General features: G+C 40.7%; 3 protein-coding genes across 4 annotated transcripts; 1 reads left to right on the top strand and 2 right to left on the bottom strand.

Moving 5' to 3' along the window:
* Positions 1-882: 882 nt before the first annotated feature.
* Positions 883-2,750, top strand: LOC125000526 (extracellular superoxide dismutase [Cu-Zn]-like). Its single transcript, XM_047576035.1, has 2 exons — positions 883-1,054; positions 1,375-2,750. The coding sequence occupies exons 1-2, from the start codon at positions 1,032-1,034 to the stop codon at positions 2,000-2,002; spliced, it is 651 nt and encodes a 216-aa protein (XP_047431991.1). The 5' UTR covers positions 883-1,031; the 3' UTR covers positions 2,003-2,750.
* Positions 2,323-8,337, bottom strand: LOC125000479 (coiled-coil domain-containing protein 149-like). Of its 2 annotated transcripts, XM_047576031.1 has the most exons (13): positions 8,145-8,337; positions 6,959-7,120; positions 6,794-6,832; positions 6,220-6,327; positions 5,886-6,002; positions 5,339-5,508; positions 5,062-5,134; positions 4,884-4,968; positions 4,623-4,770; positions 4,449-4,525; positions 4,295-4,330; positions 4,062-4,127; positions 2,323-3,981 (listed from the first exon to the last, which is right to left on the bottom strand). In XM_047576031.1, exons 1-13 carry the CDS (start codon positions 8,193-8,195, stop codon positions 3,389-3,391), a joined length of 1,725 nt encoding a protein of 574 aa, XP_047431987.1. In that variant the 5' UTR covers positions 8,196-8,337; the 3' UTR covers positions 2,323-3,388. The 2 variants fall into 2 exon arrangements, with proteins under 2 accessions (XP_047431987.1, XP_047431988.1); XM_047576032.1 differs by lacking the exon at positions 4,295-4,330.
* A 1,214-nt stretch (positions 8,338-9,551) lies between these two features.
* LOC125004774 (leucine-rich repeat LGI family member 2-like) lies at positions 9,552-16,349 on the bottom strand. The gene is made up of 8 exons (XM_047579667.1): positions 16,034-16,349; positions 15,797-15,868; positions 15,535-15,606; positions 15,330-15,401; positions 14,600-14,671; positions 14,158-14,327; positions 12,260-12,424; positions 9,552-12,015 (listed from the first exon to the last, which is right to left on the bottom strand). The coding sequence occupies exons 1-8, from the start codon at positions 16,207-16,209 to the stop codon at positions 11,180-11,182; spliced, it is 1,635 nt and encodes a 544-aa protein (XP_047435623.1). The 5' UTR covers positions 16,210-16,349; the 3' UTR covers positions 9,552-11,179.
* Between the last annotated feature and the right edge of the window lie 9,896 nt (positions 16,350-26,245).

The raw sequence follows: 26,245 nt of genomic DNA, 5'->3' as shown, positions 1-26,245 counted from the left end.
AGTTCTATGCAACTGATGGGAAGATTGAGGTTAAAGAGGAAACTCTGTGGGTATAACCCAGTGCAATTCATTTCCATTAATGGCCACTTTCAACAATGGCGGCCGAAATTTTGTCCAAATTCCTCCGAAATTTCACCAAACGCGTCATACAAATGTTTGTATCCACAAACCTCCTTAGTCTGCGCAGCGTCTGCATAAGGTTCATAAGTTGCCTGTCAGTCAGAGGCTCCAGTCTCCAGGTGTGTATGATGTTGAAAGTTCTTGGCGACAGAAGTTAAGACTGTTAAAACTGATGCCAGATCATATCTCAGTCATATCTCATATCTCATATCTCAAGAGAAGATTTTTTTCCAATCTGATGTATCCTTTTTCAAACCATCTTCTCTGGCCCTAGTACTGAAGAAACTACTCGGATGAATGGTGAAACGTCTTCTCAACAAGTCCAGTTCATTGTTTTGTTTTTTAAAATGCTTTTTAAAAAAAACATGACCTACATGAATGAGAAACTTCACAAACACTGAATGGAAAGGGTTGATGCTGGGGTGACTGGCTTATTGCCATAATGAAACTGCAGAAATCTTTTCCAATAACAAACCAAAGTCCAAAAGTACAGCATTAGCGTTTGTACAGATAGTGAGGACATCCATTGACATTCCCTAGCTCCTTACCCTAAGTGCCTAAGCAAAACCGTATTGTAGCCTTACCCTAAAATCAAGTCTTTTCTGAACGACCTTGTGAAGAAGTGAGGGCCGGCCAAAATGTCTCATTTTGGACAAATGTCCTCACTCCCATGGTTTAAAACTAGAAAAGTTGGTCCTCGAAAAGATAGATGTACAAACACACACGCACGCACACGCACACACACGCACACGTGTCTCTCTGCTCCACCCTCATCAGCAGCAACGAGTTCTCACACGCTTGTACAAGACTGTTAGGAAACATTTTGGCATCTTTGTTCGTCGCGCGGCCAACACTGAGGGGTTTAAAACGCAAAACGTTTAATATTTTGCTGCATTTTATTTTTCCTCTTAATGGCGACCATGCATCTGTTGCGGTAAGTCTACTTTACGTTATCTAAAAGGCTCCACGTATGTGCAGTCTAATTAACTTCTAACTGCGACATTACAGTCCGATGGAGATAAAAAAAAAAACAGCTAGTACTTTATGGCTCTTGTTCAGGTCTAGTGTACTATATAATATACAGTATTATTATTGTTGTGTGCACTGTCTTTTTTTTTTTTTTTTTCCCAATTTGTACCTGGGCTTCGTTAAGGATCTAGACATTGCCTCGATTGTCATTTGACATTTATTTTCTTATCCATTTTCATGTGTGTCGATGTGAAGCATTGCTCTAATCACTCTTAAATATTTCAGGTCAATGAGTCTCCTAGAGATCACTCTGGTGGTTCTGCTGGCTGGCTGTCAACAATGTCTCTCAACCAACAGTGACACCGCAGCCCCTCCGGAGGTCTTACAGCACAATGGCACTGTGTATGCAGTCTGCAAAATGAGACCCAGCACCTCACTTCCCGAGGGCCTGCCCAAAGTGTATGGTCAGGCACTGTTTAAGCAGGATTATCCTCATGGAAATCTCCAAGTTATGCTCCGGTTCAGCGGATTCCCAGCGGAGGACACTTCGGAGCCCAGGGCGGTGCACATCCATCAGTACGGAGACCTGAGCCAGGGATGTGACTCAACGGGTGGCCACTACAACCCATATGGCGTAGATCACCCCGGCCACCCCGGAGACTTTGGCAACTTTGTGCCCGAGCAAGGGAGAATCAGCGCCATGTTTGAATCCCAGGCAACACTGTTTGGAGGCCTGTCTGTGATCGGAAGGGCGGTGGTGATTCATGAGAAGATAGATGACTTGGGGCTTGGAGGAAACGCTGGGAGCCTGCTGCATGGAAACGCAGGCCGGAGGCTAGGTTGCTGTGTTATTGGGATTACCTCCCCCGGTCTCTGGGGTACAATGTACTTAAGGCAGCTGAGGAGTAATTAGCCAAACAATAGTGGCCAATACTGTTGCTCAGTTTTAAAGATAATTGCCTTGGTGTCTGATGTCATGAAACCGATCAATTACTCAATGAAGCCCACCTCCAGTATTCACACTGTCAGATGTATTGTTCTTCATCTCACATCAAGAAGAGGTTTACATTTGTGCTTTCCGTTTATACAACTATTAGATGGGTTGCCATTTTGATTGTTTAGTGACCAAATTCTTGGAAAAAGAATTAATCATTAATTAAAGTTAGCATGCAAGCACTTTCTTTTAAAGTTACCACACATTCATCACATAGAATACGCACAGAGATGCCTTTATGTCATTTTTGTCTGGTGAATTTATTGGATTATTATTACCTCTATTTCTACCACAAAAAAACAGGTTGAAGACATCAGTGCTGGTAATACAGATGTGATTTCATTGTGCAACTGTTAAAGTCTATAAATGTATTCTTTACTATGAACTGCTCAGTGTCAACATTTCTTTTATCTAAGCGTGGACAAAAATACGCATTGGGCTCGTAATATATTCATGCAGCATTTTAAATAGCTTTGATAATCCTACGATTTTGTCATTAAAAGTGACTTTTATAAGGATGTTTGGTTTTAAACACGAGTGTAGCTTTTAGACAAAATCTATTTGGAAGAACTGAAGGAATGAATACTTCACCATGTAAAACGAATACACACAAGTTATGCTGTTTTACTGCGTTCGATGAATCAAATAAAGCTCAACCTAAAATCTCCAACAGCGTTCGCAGTAAGTTTCTTTCACATCACATGAGTGGGTCATACAGAGGTAGGAAGATGAAGAGGAACTGTCCGACAGACATTTTGTTATTGAGCAGCGCCTCCTCTGTCTTGTGATGATCAGTAGCATCACTGAAGCAAAGGTACTTAGTGCCTTTACATTTCCTATGTGAAAAAATATCCAATTAAATGTATTTCTCAAGAGCTAGCAGCAGAAATATAACACGTTAAGTTAAATTTTAGTCTTTCTTATGTGACAAACATTCAAGAAAATACATGTAGCATGACAGTCATATCAGACACATTAGATAGCCCTTGTTTGGGTTTATCGCCATCATTCTCCACAACTAATATACACCAATCAGGCATAACATTATGACCACCATGTTAATATTAGTGTAGGTTTCCTTGTGACTCATGAGGGAATGAACAGGGGTCTTCTTAACGCCAGGTCCAAAACTTCTCCTGTCAGTGGTTTTAATGTTGTGGCTGATCGGTGTATTCTACAGTCTGAAAGTGGGCCGAGTGAAAGCAGGAAAATCTGCTTTAGATTATTCATTTTTTTGAATGAGAAAGCTATCATGTTCTGTTGGACTTTAGATAAAAAAAAGAAAAGATCATCTTTTTCTTCTTTTTAAATGCTGTGCTGCATCTGAGTAGCTTCTGGAAGACTTGTGTCCTGGTTATCGCACACATCTGCTACCAGGTTCAGTTGGACGTCCTCCTGCTGCTCTTCAGAAGCAGAAGTAGAGACCGTAGTCGAGGAAACGACATGAATATTTTCCTTTGATATAATCGACTCAGGCTCAAGAGCTTCCTCTCCTTCAGTTCGTCCATCTGATTCCTCCTCCTCTCTTCCTCCTGTCGGCACCGAGTTCTCTGAAGGATGCTGTGAGTGAAAAGGGTCTGATGGGTGGGTTTTCTCCGAGCACGTCGCTTCATCGACAGAGTCACTCGGACACTCGTCATCTTTTGTTAAACAATCAGTCGCGGTGTGTGGATGTGCACTGTCATGACACTGATCGTCAGTATTTGGCATTTCCGATGGAGGGCGCGCTAGCTCGCCCTCAACCAGCTGCTGAGAAGAGTTCTGCTGGCAGGTCTCTGTGATGGATGGTGGTGGGGAGGCATCCTGAAAACCTGACACAGCCACTGTTTCACTGCTTTCGTTTGGAACTTCTAGGGGACTCTGCTCCTCTGTGGGAATATTTTCAGACCCCCTGTCGCCTGTAAGAACAGACAAATATGGACGATGTTCAAAGCTGTTCCAATAACAGTAACATAAAACACAAACACTGAATATTCACCTCCATGTCCGGGAGAATCTGGTGACTCCACCTGCTGACTGTTCGGGATGATGGTGTCTTTTCCTCCTGACGTCACAAAACACAATTCAAAGTAAGCTCCTATAACGCATTCAGCTGAAACTGCTGAATTAGATGGAGGTGAGTGAATTTAACGGTGGCAGATGTGAGAAAGTAATGAAGAAGATGAAGTTAAGGCTTTAAACAAAAGGTGACACTTTACTAGAGGAACATACTTCCACATATTCCCAGAGACACATTATAAGTCAGACCTCCAGGTAGCAAGAAGCCAAGGGGGAGAAGAAGCGAAAGGAATTGTTGTTAACAGTATGTTTAAAAAGGTTAAAAACATATGCAGTTGAGTCAGCATATATAGACAACTCTATCCACCTGGAAGGCTCCATAATCCCGACAGCTCCAATGTTTTCAGTTTCTTCTCCAGCTCTGCCACTCGACATCCAAGAATCCTAATGGGAAATAAAGAAACCCAGAGAACATCAGAGATCTGGCCCAAAAAACAATTTCCACCAAAGAATAATTAGAGTGTAACAAAAAGAGGCGCACTTATTGATTTGCCGCTGGTGAGAAATCACCATGTTCTTCTCGTGGATGGTTTCCAGCAGAGCTGTGGCGAGAGACTTGAGGTCTGAGATGGACTGAGGAGTCACCGGCAAACTGCAACCGTTTTCTTCAGACAGCAACAGTTCCTTAACTGCACACACGTTTGGAGATTTCCAGTAAATTTCCAGAGAGCACATTTGAATAATAAAAGAAATTTATTCTATTTGAAGAATAAAAGAAGCTCTCGTTAGAAGAGGAAATGACCTTGTTTAGCTGAAAGCACCCCGGTCAGGGCACTGCTGTTGGGTTTCCCGCAGATTTTAGAGGTTCTCCTGCACTCCAGGGCACTCTGAAATCAGATGAGAGCGCAGCCGTTTAAGGTTTTGAGGGCATATAAATAAATCATAACGATTTAATGAAAGACGAAATAGAGCGCAGCTACCTTGTACTTTATCAGATTGGTTTTGAGCAGGTTAACCTCCTCTTGGAACTGACTTAGCCGCTCATGCAAGTACCTGAAAGACCATTTGAATTTATACAGAAACAAGGTGTGACTCCTTAAAATTTAAATGTGACAATCCCATAATACCCTAAAGTTCATAGTAACCATATGACGTGAATTAGTAGGTTGATGGGGTTTCAACAGGATGCTAATGTAGATTCAAAATCTGACCTTTGGATTCAAATCATTAGCAACAATCAGTCACTGAGGAACCGACCTGTTCTCCATGCAGAGCGCGTCTATGTCTAAAAGCCGAGTCTCGTTCCCCACGATGTGGTTCATCTCCACGTTGAGCCGATGAGCCTTCTGCTGAAACACGTCCCGTTCTGCTCGGACATCCTGAAGCTCGTCTGTGAGCGACTTCACGCTGTGCTCCAGCACCTCGTTCTGCAGAAGAACAAGACGCACCGTGTCAGTACATAGAGCGTGGCTCCTTAAGCTGATGCCTACAGTTTTTTTTAATATATATTTGACTCATTAAATATTTCATCTGCTCATATTTATCTTTATTCTTCACAGTCCATCATGAATCATAGAACAGCTGGAGAGTTTGAACAGAAGAGAGTCGATTCTTCAAAGGTTATAACTTTTGTGCAATAATTTCTATTTGTATTATTCTATAATTTGTCTGTCAAAAGCCTGTTTTATGTGTGTCAACAATAACTTGTCATGTGACACACTATGTTAACACTGACATGAGGATAATCTGGTTGTTAAGCTGTGACAGCATTAAACGAGTATCACATGATGACATGAGTCCTCACCTGTTCTCTCGCTCTTTCCAACTGTTTGACCAGATCCTCCCTCTCATGTGCCGGGAAGTGTCGAGCGCCGACCTCCTCGTCTCCCAGCCTCTGTTTGGTGATGGTCATCCGGAGAAGCTGCGTTAACAGGCGGTAAGAAAAAAAGTGTCTCTCAGATCACAATGAAGATCACGATCAATTCTGCGTCTTCAAATCAACACCACTCACTAGCTTAGACTGATACATAAATGATATATTTTCAGTAAAAAGATGGAAATAAATCAAATGAACACGCTTTGTGTGTGTGTCCAATATAACAGCATCTTCCTTAACGGCGAACAGCTTGAAGTAACACCTTATTGTCGCCCTGCGCTTCCAACAGTCGTTGTTTCAGCTCCTTCACCTCCTCAGAAAGTTGACTGCTTTTTTCTCTGGAGTCTATGAGCAGCTGAGCTAAATTCACCTGAAAAAAAAAAAAAAAACGTCACATGAGCTAAATCACACATATCAAACTGGTCGATTCAATTAATATGTCTGTTCAACAGTCGTGAAGAAGAAAGAATCCCATAAGGTACTGGAAAATATTTCATGTTTGCTCAAATAAAATACATAAGGTTTTGAGAAGAATGGTAAAGTGTTTGGCCTGTAGGCAGTAAAACCTGTCATAATTATTATTGCTATAACGTTTACATAGTATATAGGTCTTCTACTGAGAGACAGGCCTGAATCTCCTGAATCTAGCTCATCCCCCTAGTTTGTGTGCACACAATATGGACTTTGTTCAAGGTCTCTGCAGATTTTCTATTTGTCAGTTCTGTACACAGACACACACACCCATGTGCGCACACACACACTGTATATATATACATATATATATGTATATATATATATATATATATATACACACACGACAGGTTGAAATCACTTACTTGGTTCCTCTTCTCCGGAGGCAGAGAGGTATCTCCATCCTGTTAGTTATCAGAACAAATGAGACTGTACTTGAATGCCACATTTACAAGATTTCATCGCAGTCAATGATATGTTTTATTCTAACACCCATGAATAATCTTTAACGTTGTATTAGCTCTGCTTACAATGAGTTCCCTGTACTTCTTCTTGAGTCCTTGGTGTCGTTCGCGGAGCTGGTTGGCCATCAGTTTGTACTGATCCCTCTCCTGCTGGCAGGTGTCCAGCTCTTTAGACAGAATCAGAAGAGCTTCTGTCTTACTCTCCAGCTTCTGCTTGCAAACCAGGAACTGCATGTAAGAACAAACGTTTTAGTGAAAAAAAGGGGCCATGGGTTGCAGTTATTTCCATGATTCATTCATCATTCTGGATGAATCAGGCATATTAAACTTGTTCTCCAGATGCATCAGACACTTCTCACATTAAGGAAGCAGAAACAAGTTAATGACAAGTTCATTTAATGATTCCCACCTTTCCCTTATAATGTAATTATGACGATCACTTATGGCGTCTATCATCTATAGTACTTAAAGGGCTATTTCAGCAGCTACGTGGTCAGAAAAATTCATTGCACCAATTCAGAAAGCAAAAATTTGTATCACGCTTTGCATTATATATGAAATAAGTATGTAAAAAGCCTACAAAATAGCAGTTATGACAAATAACAAATGATTTTATTTCATAAATTAAATGCATGGCTTAAAGAAGAGGGTTCTAAAGTAGAAATACCATAATATAAAAGCACCACTTTCAAAACTAAAAGACTTGCATTCAAAAATATTATCAAACCAAGTGGTCATGTATTTATCAGCACTTGTTAAATTTATGGGCTAAAGATTGTGCCATGTGAATCTGAAATAAAAATGTGTCAAGTTTGGGAAGTTCATTGTTTTAAAAGCCTGGAAAGACAGCTGCAGCATGAAAATGTATCAGGGAAAGTAAATATACATAATCCTATTTGAGGAATAAATCCTGTGTTCATTTTACAAATCAGTAGCTTTAAAAGCTATAGGTAGGCTTTGCATGTACCAAGGAGAGGAAATAACAAGCATCTACTTCCTTATTAAACCACATTCCCCTCAGGTTAATAAACAAAAGAGCTGAGATTTAATCCTGTGCTCTTTGTTTAATCCGGACATATTTACTGTTCGTGGGTCCAAACAAGAGGCAGCAGAACGACTGTAAAGAGAGTGAAATGCGGATGTACTACAATATTTAGCCTGGCTGCATAATTATGCTACTATCGGTGTAGATTAGTTGAGATTTTCACGCTCTTTCCTGCGTCTCCTGTCTCCGTCTTTGCAGCAGTCTCACCTCGCTGACCAGCCCCTGCCAGTCACTCTCGCTCCTCCTGGACGGGTCCATCTCTCCTGCTGCTCTGCACGAATAATTTTAACAACGACGCAAGGTGAGTTTTACATCACCGTCACTACTGGCTATGCGTTTTTCAGACACATTTTCATCACCGACACGGATTACAGCTGACCGAGCGACGCGATCTGCATCACTTCCGCCCGAGTCGACGTCAGAGGAGCGTCACGGTGCATTTGGAGACCCTCGTAAAAAGAAACGATGGGTTTCCAGCAGGTTTCCAGTTGTGAGAAATTACTGGTATATGATATGTGACTGTATTAATGAGAATATCCACGATGGATAATATTCTAAAAACAAACAAACCAAATAGGACAAAATAGGAATTTTTCATTAATTTTAAGGGTTGTGCTCCGATTATAGACCCCTTCATACGTCGCTATGACGTCACGATGTTAACTGGAGGCAAAACAGAGGGAAGCTTGAGGCAACACTGTCACTTTCAACCACGATAATGTCGTCTTGCTGTATTTTTGGCTGCTAAAACCAAAAACACTAACTTGAAATTTTGTCACATGCCAGCCACTGCCAGACTTAGATAACTGTGGTTTGGCTCCGGTGATTAAAAGAAAGGATCTGAGCGAGACAATCAATAACAGACATACTTCTTACCAGAGAAGATTAATATGTAATGCATTATCAGTTTCAGCCTGGATAAAGGTATGGGTTAGAATAAATCGTGACTAAAATTAGCGCGGTGGAACATTCCAAAAGAATAATTACAACATTGAGTGATTTGTTTTAAGGTGACATTTTCTTGTCAGAAAAAGATATCAATGTATTCTATATAACTATTTCATGAAATACTTATGATGGAGAATACCATTATTATGTTTGGGATTAATGTGTTTTCCAAGAATGCAGTGAAAGCACGCACATCAGACCATTCAGCAAATAACTATAGTACCTACGGCCATAATATATATACCAGTGTGTGGGTGTGTGTGTGTGTGCGTGTGTGTGTGTGTGTAGCCTACTGTATAGCTAAGCTGTATCAGCAAAGTGTGGGGAGGCTGAGGAGAGACTCGACAACAATTTACTCTGAGGCTTGTGCAGTACCATCAATTACATCATCCCTCAACACCGAATAACAATAATAACGCACTATAATAAGACTCTGTGTGTCTGTCTAAGTCTGAATAAACCCATTACATTTACAATAATGTTTTAGATGACAAACACACCGGTGTGATGTGATGTAATTTTGTCTTTTGTCCTACGTTGCAATTGAAAGAAAATGCCGTATCAGATAAGACTATCAATTTCAAACTTGCTGTCTGAGGCACTTTGTCTGCAGCTATTTTTTTCAGTCTGGAGGGCAAAGTGAAAAACTATTTATTACAAGACATTTGGTTAAATGTTCTTTAATGCACTTTCCACAAACTCACACTTACATACGAGAGAAGGCTGCATATTGGTAAAAGATCATTGATAGGTAGGACATCAAGGCAGATGGAAGGCCAATAAATAAATAAATAAATAAATAAATTAAGCAGGCAAAACATATTGCTTATAGCACAGCCTAATTGCCATTCATATGTTTGGGAGAAAATGTCTGATTTCATGATTTTTCATAAATGTTTACAATTAATGAAAAATATCAAAAGATTGGTAAGGACAAGAGCATGTATCAGGGGCTTAATGAAAATGTCTCCTACAAAGCGTTTCAAGTTAAAAAGCAGCACACAGTTGACCTTGTGGTTGTAATTCAGCATCAGCTTTAAGTGTTATACATGGGCATTGCATAGGAATCAAGAGTAAATTACATGTCTTATGTTGCTATTAATCAGGCACTCATTAGCATAGTCATACTGCAGTTTGGTACAAATGTTGTGCAGTCAGGCTTAAGCTCACAACAGTCAATTTAATACATTCTGCTGCACTTTTGGTGATGAGAAACATCTCTGTGCCATGCACTTTTTTGTGGTTGCCCATGGGTTTATTGGGGTTAAGGGCTTCAAAATATCAGCAAGCTGCTCAGACACCAGTTTCTGTCGTCTCTGTAACCACTTCACCTGAAGAGCTAAAGAGTAGTTTTGGGTAACATCTGACCTTTAAACAGTTTTGTAAGGAAATCAAATTGCATTTGAATCCCACTCCAACCACTATCCAATTTGTTTGTGCAACAATCCAACAGTTGAGCACATGCCCTTTACAAGAGTTTTGGGGCGGACTTCTGCTTGTTAGCTTTTTGGATAAACAACTAAAGGCAACACTATGAATACCATCCCAGGTACAACTTCAAACTGCTTAAAAGTGCCATCATTCCTATAAATAAATTTACTATCACATACCTGCTCTGTGACAGCAGGCCTTTCGCCCTGTTTTCAAGTTAGGCCACTCAAAGGAGATATAAACAAGCATATTGACACTTTTTCTCATTTCGAGCAGCCTAAAAATTGGTACTTTGTTCAGATTTGTTGTGTAGACAATCAAGGCTTAAAGGTGGAATAGTCACTATTTCTCAAGGTTTCTCTTTTTTTAGTTTGCTGAAACAATAGTAACTATTAAATAAGTACCCAGTTCACAGGTGCACCATAAACACTAATATATAGTGGGAAATACATTCTGGATAACCCTTGATGGGTTATAAATATGTGGGGTGATCAGGCTATAGCATACAGTTGCCGTTGCCAGAACGGACACTCCCAACCTTAGCTATTGTTTGCTTGACGGAACTAGGATGAAAGCCAACGCTTTCGCCGACATAACTGGTTTGGCATGAAATGATCTTCATGCGGTTCCATTTTCAAAGACTGCTTCGTATTTCTATCCTTCAGTATCAAGTTCACTAACAAGTGTCACACCTCCATAGTTGCTTAAAAAAAACTTGCCAACACATTTTGTCTCAAACTAAAGAAGATATATCTAGTTGCATAAGGAAGATGTACAGCATTTGAGACTCCTTTCGTAGTATACACACATTATTGATCTGAGTGACCAACACATATTGGGATCATTGGTCATTTTGTTCAGTATTACAAGCTTAAATCTACAATAATATGCTCAAAAACCATTGATTTGCCCTTGAAGCTGGAGGAGAAGATGAAATTCCTCCGGTCATTGGTCACCACTGTGAATGACCGGGGCGACTGCACATAAATGTCCTTGAACTTGTGAAACATTTTTGTCTCCGTGTCCCACAGGTAGATCTGTGTGAAAGAGTAATCACTGCCAAGAGCAAGGTAGTGTCTGTCTGTGAAGGTGAAAGGCTGGAGGATCATGGCCCCTCGAGAGGGAAGAGGCTGGACCTCGGTGAACTGCTTATTGGTCCACTTGAGGACCTTGGAGTCGCCGATGTAGCAAGTCATGGCCAGATACATCTCGCCCTCCACTCGAAAAGCTTTGACTGCCACCACGTCGTCCACATTTGGGATTTCACCGTGAAGTATGAACTTCAGGGTGCTCTTGTTCCACAGGTAGATGACGGGCGGCTGAGAGCGACTGGCTAAGATGAGGTACGACTTCCCGTCCACCTCCACGAACTCGGCATCTGTGTCACGAAACCACTCATGGAGGAACTGGTAGGAGTAGAAACCGGTTTGGTTGCGGTCCGGTTCATCTGTCCACTTGTACAGAGTAGACAGGCCCGCCTTAGAGCTGTCTACAATCACAAAATACCAGCTTCCTTCCATTTGAAAGACCTCAATGTCATTTGGCTTTGAGATGTTGAAGACTTCGATAGTTTGAAACTTGCTGAACTTGTTCTGTTGATCGTCAAATTTGTAAATGTGGGAGCCGCCGAAGAGCTGGGTGACTATTATCAGGACGTGGTTTTCGATCAGGACAGACTTGCACCCAACAACAGACTTCCCTGTGAGGAAAAGGTTGTCAGTGTTAAAACAACACAGATAATAAACAAACAAACAAAAAAAAATAGTAACATCACAATATAGTAACAAGTCAGTTAATATGATACTGAATTTTTAGAGGTCTATGAAACAGAGGAATAACATCTGTAATGGGTCAATTCACTGTCACTTTTGGTCTTTTTTGGAGATGTGTTGAAAATATCAACCTTGTCTTTGATAAAAGACTGGGACTACGCATTGTCTAACCTGTTATATTATCAAATTTTCGGAAATTCATTTCGATATGATCCCACTCCATGATCACGCAGCTGTTGGAGTTCGGGGCTGCCATCGCCACATAGATGTCCTCTTTGAAGGAGAAGATGTCCGCTGACATGGCCTGAATGGGAATGGACTGATGACGCACAAAGTCTGTGAGACGCAGACAAAAGAAAAGAGAAATTTCAGGTTTGCTGATGAAGTGAAACCGTCATCATTTCAGACGTTTCTGCTTGAATTACATTTTCTGTTAAGATCTTTGCGTGGACAGTCCGGGCTATCAAATTCTGCTTTTAGTATCAGTAATATTTTGCATTTAATACTGTGTGCGGTGTTGCTTTCTCACTGTGGGCCTATGAGATATTACATTTACTCTAAATGTTGTGCCCTCAACGATGACTAAGTGCCACACTTAAACTAATAGTGACTACTAATGAAATCCAGTTTTTCTCTATTGGTATTCTGATGAAACAGTGTAACTGGGAAACACAAGATGAACAGTACATTTATAATGTAACATCCGATTTAATATCCGTAAATAAAGTTGTGATGTAGAAACACAGTGAATGTTTTTGGTAGCTTTGGTTTTAATTCACAACGACTCTGTACACTCGGATCAAGTCACAAAGGCCTTTCACTGCAGAGCTCATGGGGACAAAAACACAAATGCTGTTCTTTGTCGATATTTGCATCTTCAGATGTGTTGTTATGACTACTGCATGTGATTAATCTCATCTTTTCTAGCTGCATGTTCAACTATTGGTGAAATGTAGTGTTTCCACAAACTCTGTCCAGTCCACAAAAACGGGAGTATGCAATTTTATTGTTCTCTTATTTGCTGTGCAAGCTAAATGCTAGGTCTGCTCTTTTTAAAGGTTTATTGATAGCTCTGCCCAGAGGCACAGTAGTGCAGTTGTTACAGTGTGCATATTCTCCCTGTGCCTGGTGTGTGATTTTTCTGAGTGCAGAGTCTACCTCCCACAGTTTAACGTACATTCACAGCTGGGCCTGTGATGATGATGCACCTTGTGAACATAATAAACTGCTCATACAGCATGAGATCTGGTCACACTTCATGGAAATGGTAAATGTTTTAATACTGTTAATCTAAAAGGTTTGTCCTCGTAGTGGTGCAACCTACTGCTTGATAACAAGTAAGAAGATATCTGTGTTCTCCTCTGAGGTCACATGTGATGTAGATGTGATGTGGCCTGATTGGGAATCCCAATGTTTTTCTTCATCTCAATAACTGTTTTAGACTTAAATGATCGCCAAGTGAAACTAATTGGTCATAGTAGCTTAACTGTTACAAAAAGATGAGCTGTTATACAGCTGGGCAGAGTAGGGAATTGTGGATGATTTTTAATCATGTTATTTATGCTCTGGCTTTTTCATCTAGCTGGTCAAAATTTAAGTTTTTCCAAATCGGTAAATACCTGAAATCATTCTAGTCTGCCTCTCTTGTTCTTTTGGGTGTTTCAAACTTTGGCATGGTGTCATAACTAACATAAAATGACAAATGTGGTGAACATTGACTAAACATCTGCATGTTAGAAATATGTTTGTCCCATGTCTGCATATGTTAGCACCACTGTCCTTAAACACAGCTTCACGGAGCAGCTCCTGTGGCTGTAGACACTGTGGACACTGAATCTTGTGTTTGTGTTAAGTGTACATACAGTATACTCTACACAAATATAAATACATGTGTGTGTGGATGTCTTTTTGCTGACCTTGTGGGTGTGTTTGCTGTATCTAAGTGCAGCATGGTGCATGCTAGTACCCTGTTAAATTATTCAGCACTTTAATTGATTTCTCTTATTTTAATGTTAACCAGTACCTATGGCTACTCCTAAATGAACTTGCCTGTGCCGTTGTCATTTTACCTGTGGAAATGCATTCGCCGGGTGGAAGAGGAAGGTCATTGAGCCGCTTGCCCTTCATGTCATTGGGGCCTGCGCAGAAGACATCTGACACTGTGGCATTCGTGTTTTTCAGCCATGTCATCAGCCACTTGTTCTCACAACTGCACTGGAAAGAGTTGCCTCGCAGGTCCCTGATGCACGAGAGGGGAATCACCAAACGGTGAAGGATTAAGAGAGGCCAAGAAGGGTGGATGGATAGATAGAATTTTATTTCACACCGTTCTTATGGGATTTAGTGCCAAACACAGAGCTCAGCCTGAGTCAGCTTCACTTTGGAACACGCTATGGAAAAAACACTCACTCTCACACACACACACACACACACACACACACACACACACACACACACACACACACACACACACACACACACACACTGCTCACACCACAAGTGCTTACTCACAGTTCCAGCAATGAATCCAAGTCAGAAAAGAGATCTCTTGGCAGAAACCTCATCTTGTTATTTGCAAGAGAGCTGAAGCGGACACAAACACACAGGGAGACAATAAAAAATAAATAAACGAATAAATCACATTTCTGTCTAACTATCTTCTATTTCACGCTTCAGCTTTTCCCCACATTTAGGAAACACTGGAGCTGCTGGTGCTATATAGCATCAATATACAGCAATCAGGCATAACATTATGACCACTGACAGGAGGAGTAGCCAACACTGACCATCTTGTGACAATACAGTGTTCTGCTGGACAACTTTCAGACCTGGCATTAGTGTGGAAGTTACTAAGACATGTACCACCCACCTAGACCACACCAGACACCCCCACCCCAAAACAATGACACTCCTTGACAGCAGCAGCTTGACAAAAGTACACACAAACAAAAAAGGTTTAGGAACAGCTCAAAAAAACAAGAACATGAACAGCACAAGATGTTGACTTGGCCTCCAAATTCACTAGATCCCAAACTGAACTGAAGCCCCTCCCCTCAACACACAGGACCCAGAGACCCCCACTAATGACATCCTGTTGCCAGGCACCACAGGACACCCTCAGAAGACCCATGTTCATCCTCTGATGAGTCACAACTGTTTTGGAGGCACAAGAGAGACCTACATATTATTAGGTCATAATGTTATGGCTGTTTGCTGTAAAGTAGTCAGATAGGAGGCTTACAGATGAGTCAAACCTCGCAGACCACGAAAGGCATTCTTGGTGATCGTCTCAATCTTGTTGCCTTCAATGAATCTGTTCAAAGAATAACACAACAATAGTTTATGATGGTGTACAAGTCAGGAAATCAGACGTTTATTGCTAGTGAAATGGGCAAAACATAATTTGCAAAAACACATGATGTTACAGTAAGAGCGAAAATACTCACAGATACTCGAGATGAGGGAGACCAGAGAACGCGTCATCTTTAATTGTAGTCAAAGAATTTGCATTTAGAAGTCTGTAGGAGAAAAAACAAAATAAACCTTCACAAGTGAATAAACTGAAATGAATCCACTTTAACACGTTTGACCCAGACTACCAGTAAAAAGTTAGAGTATTATGAACTCATACATTTTTGTGTGTGTGTGCCTGTGGGTGTTGCCCTGCATCTACACCATCATCCACAATTTGCTACAAAAAACACTTACAATAGCTGAAGAGAAGGCATGAGTGAAAACATCCCCTCTGTGATTTCCGCAATGGATCCATTCACCATGCTCCTGAAGGGAGAAACCCAAAAAGAACATCAAGTACCAACTACTCTACGTAGGGAGAATCATTAGGAGGAAATGTGGCATTCGCCGAATGCTGTGTTGTTTACTAAACGGTTCATTAAGGCAACCACACCTGGAGTGTGGAGCTATTTAGGTGATTATTTTACTCACAGTGAGTTGATGTCGCTCGGTATGGTCCGGGGAATCTGTGAGGTACCGACGCAGATGATGGTCTCCTTGGAGCAGGAGCATCCTGAAGGACATTTAAAAACCTTTTTACACTCCACCGCCCCATAGAGACACAGAAGGGCGATGCCGGCCACAAACCACTGCCTGTAGGACGCCATGTCGCCGCTTAAATGACGGTAACAAATAAGACCGAGGTCCGAGCGAGCAGCATCCGCTGGGGCGATGTGAAAATGCAGCACTACGGTGGAAAGCCCTGACACAGGCTGTTACGACGACTGCAGCTGCGTCCCAGTGTTGTGTCAGCCCCCCCCCCCCCCCCCCCCCTCCAGCCCTGGTGTTATCCCCCGCGTTGGACGAGCCTCCAGAGCAGAGCTCGCCCACGAAATATGTTGATCGCTAAGGAGAGCACAGAAAATGTCATGTAGAGAATCGTTTCGTAGTGTTGTTGTGGATTATATATATATATATATATATATATATGACATCGCATCAATTTAAGAAATCATGTTCAAATATTGTTGTCAGCGAATTATAAATGTATTGTTGCGAGAACGTCTGCACCGATCAGGCATACCATTATGACCACCTTCCTAATATTGTGCAGGTCTCCCTTGTTGTCTTCAAAACAGTTGTGACTCATCAGAGAATGGACATGGGTCTTCTGAGGGTGTCCTGTGGTGTCTGCAAACAGGGTGTTGTTAGTGGGGGGTCTTTGGGTCCTATGTGTATGAGGGGAGGGTCCTTTGTGAATCATCCCATAGACATTTGATCAGTTTGGAATCTAGTGAATCTGGAGGGCAGGTCAACACCTTGTGCTGTTCTTCATGTTTTTATTTGTTCCTAAGGTGACACTATGGCGTGGTGGTTAGCACTGATGTCATTGTGTGTGTCAGGCCGCATCCTGGGGATGGCTGCTGCCATCAAGGACTGTCATTGTTATGGGGTGGGGGATTCCTGATCTGGTCTAGGTGGCTGGTACATGTCTAATCAACATCCACTCGAATGTCAGGTCCAAAAGTTCCCCAGCAGAACAATGTATTGCCACAAGACGGTCAGTGTCATTCATTTCTCCTGTCAGTGGTCATAATGTTGTGGCTGTGTTGGTGTTTATGTTATAACATTACTCATAACATTACTGCACAGTGTAAATATGTTTTATGCTTTAATTTGTGGCTAATTTGCTGTGATGTGACAGTATAATCTAGTTACCTGACTGTTTCACATTGTCAGAATCTTTTGCATGAACAAGGAGTGGAGGTCTTAGTTTGTGGGAGAGAGAGCTGACACACACCCAGCACACGCACATTAACAAACTGGACTTTGTTAAATTAAAACTACAACTGCAGTAAACATCTGGTGAGACAACAGGAAACAGTGCACAGCACTCTGATGTGAACATAATTAAACTTTAGAAGTTGATCTGGACGCCCAGAGGGCGTAACAATCCTTTGACTTTTTATCCCTACCTCCTCTGTCTGAGAGTCTCCACTCTTTCATCGAATCTGACCAGTGACCACACAGTGGATTTTCTTTTGACTGTTGCTTTGATGCCAGTTCACTCTTCTAATCTGTCACCTCTCTCTGCTCTACAGCGATAACTGTGAAGAACCTGACTCCACAGAGCTTCTTTCAGGCAAAAGAGAATGACAAAATCACATCAACACTGACACGAAACCTTGACTGAGGCGATAAACTGTGCTTGATTTCATCTGCCCAGAGTCAGGGCAGAAGACTCTGGGGAACTGCAGCTGTGATCTGGCAGCTATTTATTAGAGGACCTTGAAGAGATTACTGCTGGAGGCTGAAATCTTCAGACGTGTGACATCTGCGCAGTTTGTTCTGTGAACAAATATTTGATTTGAATCCACAAAACATTTTATTTTTAATGAAGCTAGGCCAATGCCGCTCTGTTGCCACGGTTACTCACATAGAAACAATGCATTAAAGGTCGGTCGCTGCTTCATAAAAGCATAATCAGCAGTGAAAGGTGGATGAAGTCTGTCTTTTTGTTTCTGTAGTAATGAGAAGCTTCAGCAGCACAGTGACATCTACTGGTTTAAATAAACTCATCCAGTCAGCATCACCCTCCCACCTACAATGCAGATTTCAGCTCATTTCTTACTGAGGCTGAGGGTTAGTTTGTGATTGCGCCACCTTCTGGTGAAGTGGTGTTATTTTATTTGGTGGATGATTGCTTCTTAAACTGCCTGCATCACTTTCTGGTTTCTTTCTCATCAAATGTAGAAATGAGCCAGAGTAAATGTTCTTCATGTGGTGGTCCAACATGACTGATGTAAGAACATCTGACTGAAACAAACATAAAGTAAGTTTAGGGGCAGGGGATGCTCTAATAGCTGCTGATATGATATTTCAGCTCCAAAATGCCACATATAAAGGGGTATGTCTGCTCCTCCTGCTGTTTGAAATGGAACTATTGCGTGTTGACATTTCTTTAGTCTCATATTTATCCTACCAGTAAACATGTGGATGAAGCCTGTCATAATAACCCCCCATTCTGGCACCAAACTGTTTGAAAGATGCAACATGCCCCAGTTTGGTTAGCGCTGATCGGGGAAGTGCGGGCTTATGTTCTCTTTAATTAATGTGCAATCACATTGTGAAGTGTGTTTTCCTACCAACGAGAAAAGGACATGAAGGTATCTCCCATGGCAAATGATGAACAGTGTGTGGCCTTTCCAAAACACCGTCATCACGATGGGCAAACAATAAGAAAAGATCATTTAAGATCTCTTTTTTAATATATCATGTAGCAGAAATAAAGACGCGTTGCACCCCTCTGGAATCCCACTGTCCTTGCGGAGGCAGTGCAGGTGTGTTTGCCTAAAACTTATTGTTCTGTAGACTCTGGTTACTGGTGGAGGTGGCACCGTGGCCACTGGGTGGAGAAGCACCCAGTGGTGTGAGATACCCACTGCTCTCTGTGCTACTAATACCTTTTATGTGTCTTCATGTAAACTGTACATGTATTGGAATTAAATAATTCTTGCCATGAGGGTACTTGAAGGTATAACATTTTCCAACTTCCACTTCCAAATGACGGGCTCCCCTGAAGGTTTGTTGTTCCTGTGATCTACCAGAAAAGACTAGATCTGATTTGCATCATGTTGACATCAGATTCTGTAATGAGAGGTAATGAGACAATGACATTAAAGACTGAATAGTTCATGCAGTAGTAATAAATGCAGCAGCTTTAAGAAAATAAGAAATAGATATAAATACAACAAATATTCTTTCATTAAAAATACACACATGTATTCACCCTCCAGGTCATTATGGCTGCTGAGGGAGTCTTTGGGTCCTCTGGGTTGAGGGGAGGGGCCTGTGTGGATCAGGCTAGCTCCAGCGCATCCCAAAGATACTTAGTAAGTTTAATTCCTAGGGCTAGTTACTGAATGATTTTTTATTTTTGATGTAATGTGTCTAAGTAACATGCACTTTAATGCCAGCATTACCTTTTAATGAGATGATCAACATTAAGCCCTTCATCTGTCAGTGGTTATGATGTTGATTGGTTGATTAGTGAAGTATTTCAGGACCACAGCACAGAGGACAGCTCCGTTATGTTCATGAGGCAGTTGTGTAAATGACAGATATTGACTAAAACTAATCAATGACTGGGAAAAAATAAAGTCACTGTACAGGAACATATTGTCAAGTATGTGGAGATGAGGGAGATGAGGACCCAAAAGCAGGACGGAGAGGATGAGGCACGACATGGAGGGAAAAAAAGGAATTTAATAATAAACAAAAATCCAACTAAAGGCGCTGCAGTGGTGGCAGGACGGCAAAAACACAAGCCACGGACACATGGCTAGGGAACAACAGAGTAGGAGACAACAGACAGGAAATCAAGAACTTAACAAAATAAAACAGGAAACTCAAAACATGACACAGGACAGACATAATCATGACAGATATTTTACGGAAAGAAAAAAGACATTTTTAGGCCTAAATCCATTCTGTCCTTGTCCTCTCGAGCATCAGATCTTTAGTTCTATATCTTTTTGTCATCAGCCAAAAGTATATCTTGCTCCAGGAGTGCCTAAAGTTTTGCACACATCCCACTCAGTGATGTACCAGCGGTTGTGTTTGTGTGCTGGTACATGAATGCACCACTAGAGGGAAGCTGCTGATCACCAGAGGAGGAGCAACCTCCTGACCACAGTTTGTCATGAAATTTATTTTCTCACTTTCGAAAAAATAAAAAAATAAAATGTAATGCGCACTTCACTCTGGTAAAGTATGTTAATGTATATTTAAAATACTTATTGCTAAAAAAAAACAAACAAAAAACAAACAACTTCATTCCGAATATTTATTGAGAGATTTCCCTGTCCCAATAACAGAATAATTAAACATATGGGAGATTTATGTTCACAATACTGTTTTAATTCATGAAAAGGTTGATGAAATCATTAAATTGCATTTGTGAGGTAGGATCCAAATGCAGGACACAAAGGGAGGCAGTAGAAAAAATAAAAATAAAAAAACTTTAATACATACTTACTAAAATCAGGAACAATAAGGCTGCAGCTGTGAAGGAGATAAAATCGAAACACACAGATCCAATAACAGGTGTAATCCATAATCCAAAAGCAAGACAAGAACCACGAAACACGAGGGAACAGACAGAGATGTTGGTGAGGAAGGAGCACTCAAGAAGAAACCAATCAAACAATCAAAAGAGAGAATACAGGAAGTAAAGTAGGACAAGAAACACAAGGGAACAAGCTTACAAAATAAAATCAGGAAACACGAGGAAACCAAACGAGATTATAGCGGAGGAACCAAAAACACAAGGTCAACACAGGAAATATTCAGAAGTGCATGACATAACACCTGCAGCTTTGTTTGACTTTCAGAGATTTCACCTGAATTACACTTTAAAAAAATAAACTCCTCGACTTTCAGATACAATCTTACTACGACTATTCACAAAATGAATTATTTACACAACAATAGGATTGTCCGTTGTTCCAGGAGGCCCTAACAAGGTGCTGACCTTTGCTGGAGGACCAGGAGTCTACGAGCACGAGTGAAACCAAATACCCAATGCCAGAAGGGAGCAACCGTACGTGTCTGCCATTGCTGGCATAATTCATGACAGCTCTGCCTCTAGCATTGCTGTTTTTAGGCTAGAGTATCCCTAAACACTCAGGACACGTGCAAGCTGAAACCAGATGACGCACAGCAAACAGCTCCTGGCTGCTTCTTTCTAGACAACCACAGAGACGTGATTAATGAAAACACCGGCCCAGAGAAGGATTTCTTTAACTTTTACAAGGACATCTTTTACATATGATATTTACATGTTTGTTCTACAAATGTCAAGAGATGTCCGACACCTGTGACCCTTGACTCAGCAGCTGTCGTTACATTTCCCTCATGTTCCTGATGTCTGTGCAAAAAAAAACAACTAAATGTTTTGTCCCTTTGGTAGCTAAGAAAGCAAAATTCCAGGTGAAACAACACTTACCTAAAATACCCACTGATGACATTGACTGGGAAATGGGAAAACACCGGACGAAAATATGCTTCCATCTTTGAAAATACTAGATGCTTTTGTGATAGGCTGGGTTATGTGAAATGTGATGAAACACATATCAACAGACAATGTTGTAACACAGTCAGAAATGGTAGTGATTTAGTAACTTAGTAAATGTAAAAGTGTAGTTTCAAATGGATTTTTTTTCATCTTAGATATAATTTTCAGGGTTGCCAGGTTCTGAAGAAAAACTGTAAAGTACAGAACTTATAAATGTCATTTTATTTTAATTAAAACAGCTGCTGGTGATTTTTGGTCCATTGTCTATGTAGATCTTTCATAAGTAGATTTTTAAGTTTATTTATGGTCTAGAATTACTAAAGAAAGGTTTATTTATCAATAATAATATGATGATTTGTTGTATCTTATAAAGTTTTTATCTATTTTGTTTTTATTTATTTAATTATTACCTGCCCTTTACCCTACCCATGACTATTTTCAATTCAAAGATAACCTTTTGCAAACTGGAATAAAACTAGTGGTTTGTGATACAAAAAAAGAAAGAAAGAAAGAAAAAAGGCCACTTTCATCACTGTGGATATATATTTTATTTTGGCAAACCTCTGAACTCTTTACCAGGAGTTCAGTAAACGTGACCTAGATCAGAGCGATCATTTATCCTCCCTAAGTGAATTGTCATTAACGACGGTTTAGAGTAACGCACTAATCCCTTACATCCAATAAACTAGCTCGCATATGACACTTTCAAATCCAAAAGGCGACCCTTTGCTCTTTGAACCGACAAACCCTTGAAAAATGGGGGTGTGGGGTAACCTGGAGAAGTGCAGTGTCTGGCTGCCGGTGACTGCTTCACAGCAGGTGTTCAGGCTCTCAAACTTCTCCAGTTCCCTCTGAGAAGCTGCACAGGCCTCGGCCCTAAGTGTCAGAAAGTCATCGGGACGGACGCACAAACCATGTGACGTTTTACAACGGGCCAGTTTGTGATCAATATTATTTCAACATATAACTGATTTTTATTTGTTTAGTAATATGGCGTCGGCGTGCAGTTTTATCCTTTGGTTTAATAGTTCATCAAGTGAACAACTGAAATCCATGACTGGCTCGTAAACGTTTTATGTGACGGGAGAACTTCTCTGCCCCTCTAATACAGACTCTTCTCGGCTCTTTGACCTCTGCTGTGTATCACTTTTAAATTGTCATTTTATTTCAGCTTTCTCTTACTTACAAGTAAAAGTACTTGCTGGTTATGCTTCATACAATTCAGTACAATGTTTCTGGGGTAAATGTAGTCACTGGTTACTTTTCAAATTCCATAAATTGTGTCATTTTCTCATAAAATACATCTCAGTATGATCGTCTTCAGTTCTGACTAGCCACAATAATAGTAATAATAATTATAACAACGTGTCACATGTGCTTTAGCTTGACAAAACTTTACATTTACTTATACACTATTTATCATGTAGTGTTTTAATTATGAGAGGATGGGAAAGGAGCTTTTTGTGATTTTTTTAAGTTGCTTTATTTCCAAACACAGAAATGAAAGTCTTATTTCAGCAATAAAGTATATTTTTTATGAATATACTATGTGAATAAATTGTGTAAAAATTTTAATTTTGGCTATAATTTTATTCTAAACTGTAACAGGGAAATTATTTCAATTCAAATTGTGCATTTCCTTATGTAGATTTGAGTATATATAATTACACTTTTTCCATGACAGCTGATCACTTAAATTTAAAGATGTCCACCGTCAGTCCAGCTCTTGCTAGTTGGCAGGACTTTGCAGAGGTGTGGGTTAATAATAACATTTTTGTCATAAATAACGTGCGAATCTATCCAAGTGACAGACTCCAGGCTCCATAAACCTATCACTGTCTATCGAGTTCTCCTGAGTGGCTCAGGCACAAACACGTCGGCAGACAAACAACCGTCTCTGAAAGTCTGTCCCCGTTAAATCAGCGCTCGTTAACACAGGAAAATTCGGTGTGTTACAGTTCAAATCATCCCTCACTGTCAGCCGGCTATTTTTAGTGGCCCGGGATGCACATATTGTGTATCAATTCTGCCTGTTCTGCATCAGCGTCTGATGTCTGAGTTTGAGAGCGAGGGTTGAAAAGGTCCCCGCGTGGTTTCGTTGATAGCGCTGATTAATGGTGCTCATGATTTAACACCTGCTGTTTTAATGTAGCCACTGTAAGAAACTGATCTCAGCATGCTTGCGTGAGCGGTGTCCCCATTTTAAATAGCTACCTAAATTTATCAGCTTTGTGTGTGTCAGTCCAACCTGTGATGTATTTCAGAGAAAAAGCACCATGTGAGAACTGTTTTTCTTCATCCGACACGTCCGCACGGATGGTTTTCTGAAGTTTCGTGCAGGTGAACTTCCGATCATCTCCTAATGTTGAACTGAAATTGGAACAGAAATGTTAGATTTAACTAATTCATGAGATAAATGATTCAAAAGCAGAAGTGAAAGGAGCACTGCATGAAAAGATTAGCCTCCCCTTTACATACTACACTACTAGATTATTAGCATTTCACAGATTGTAGTTGCCCCAGATGGCATTATACTACCACTATATATACAGCTATTTTAGTATCAGGAGCACTGAATGTGAAATCTGACAGGGAGTCCAATGAGGAACTCCTTTTTTATAAGCGGTCACGAGCTAAAAGGGCCGAGGACAATTTTATAAGCGTCTCATGTGTCTAATATCACATTTGTTTTCATGTAAAAGCTTAACCGAAAAGGCACGACAGCTGTCAAACGAATGTAGTTAATTCCTACTGACACGCAGTCGAGGAGGCATATAAAGTGTTGTATAATGGAAACAGTAAAGCAAAAAGCTAGGTACTTGTGCGAAATGCACAAAGGTCGCTTCCACCTCTGCGCCAAAAACAGATTCTTTTCAAAGTGTCTGCAGGGCATTAGTGAGTCCAAGGGTAACAGTGGGATTTGAGGGTGACAAAGGCTTGATACTGGTGGCCTCTGTCCTTGATAGTGCTGTCAGTGTGCCCTCCACATGGAGCAACTGTTGGCCCAACCCCTCCCCGCCGCATACCACCAACCTGGGGCCCTGTCCAGAAAAAAACACTTGTGTCTTCAACACGTACACACAGACGTTTGGAAAAGAAAATGGCTGATTATCATGCAAATGAATGGGATCTGCAGTCGACCCTGCAGATGACAACTACTACTGTTAAAAAAAAAACTCCACTTTTCTTCCAACAAGCCCACGGTACTCATCTCATAGTAGCTGCACATGAATGAATGGAATTAATACTTTTAGCTGACAGGCACCAGCTGATGGTGAATACCTCTCTCCATCATGTAGACAGCTGTTTCAGTGAGTGGGCAAAGCGTTGAAAGCAGTCTTGTCCCTACAATGTGAGTGGAGCTCACATGTGCCATTATTCATTATTATGTAGCCATCAAGTTGGGGAAAACACGACAGATTCGGTCTCTTAAGTGGGTGCCTCTTACTTTCTGGCCTCGTATCACGTTGCGTTTTTGCCCAACGCAACGATTTGGAACTTTGCTCACTGTGCCAACTTTAACATTAATGTGTATTTATCCACTTTGAATAGTTGTGTCGCTCCACTTCATTATTTTAATGTGCTATGTTTTACAGCTGCACTTTAAAGATTAGATTTTCCCCTCTACACTACTCCTTACTGAACATGCTCAAGCTCTGATTCACACTCTGTATCATTTAGCATTTGTATGTTTTGTCCACTTTTATATTAGCTAATAAATAAAGGAGCATGTTCACAGTAGGTTTACTCAAGTTTTTCTCATGCTTGGTTTTTATTTATAATTTCTTTCATTTCTCTACATTTGACCAAAAACATGGTTTCTTGCTGTAAACTGCTTCATGGTGTATTTTAGGTGCATCTGGAATAAAAAATTAGATCTTAGACCAAAAGGTGACAAAAGGGCATTTGCAGTCGGGGCTCCACAGCTGTGGAAGGATCTGCCAGAGGAAATCAGGTCAACTGACTCTATGATCTCTTTTAAATCTCTAGTTAAGACACACTTTTATCAGAGAGAGCCTTTCCTGGTTTTACTTGTGAGCAAGTTCCAATTGAGATTTTAACTTTACGTTTTTAACTATATTATGTTGTGTTTATTTACTGTTTTACATTCAACTGCTCTGCTTTTATTAACTTTGTTTTATGTGCCTGTTTTTAAAATTGCATATTTTCAAAGTTTCCATGAAGATCTTTGTAATGTTGATTTGAAAAGTGCCATAAGAATAAAGGTTATTCTCATTATCATTATTATTGTAAAATAAGTTGTTTTTTATATATGTAATCATTAACTGTCATGCAAACGGGGATAGTAAAACACAAGAACAACACAACAGAAATGAAGTTCTATAAAAAGCTCCTGTTTACAGGGATAAAACTCTAGAGAGGTAGAGAGGAGCTGTTCTTCAGCGGAAGGTGCTGAAAGTGACTTTTTATGTTAGTTTAAGAAGACGGTGAAATAAAAGCTGCTCCAGCCTGAGAGTCACATCAGGGAAACCATAATGGGATTTTCATTGGAACTCCCCCATCTCTCTCTCTCTCTCTCTCTCTCTCTCTCTCTCTCTCTCTCTCTCTCTCTCTCTCTCTCTCTCTCTCTCTCTCTCTCACCCTCCTCGCCGTCCGTCCTCCGTGGC

The sequence above is a fragment of the Mugil cephalus genome, chromosome 2, assembly GCF_022458985.1.
Source record: "Mugil cephalus isolate CIBA_MC_2020 chromosome 2, CIBA_Mcephalus_1.1, whole genome shotgun sequence".
In the NCBI taxonomy this organism is placed as follows: domain Eukaryota; kingdom Metazoa; phylum Chordata; class Actinopteri; order Mugiliformes; family Mugilidae; genus Mugil; species Mugil cephalus.
The sequence above is the reverse complement of the archived record's forward strand: the minus strand, read 5'-3'. Positions and strand labels throughout refer to the sequence as shown.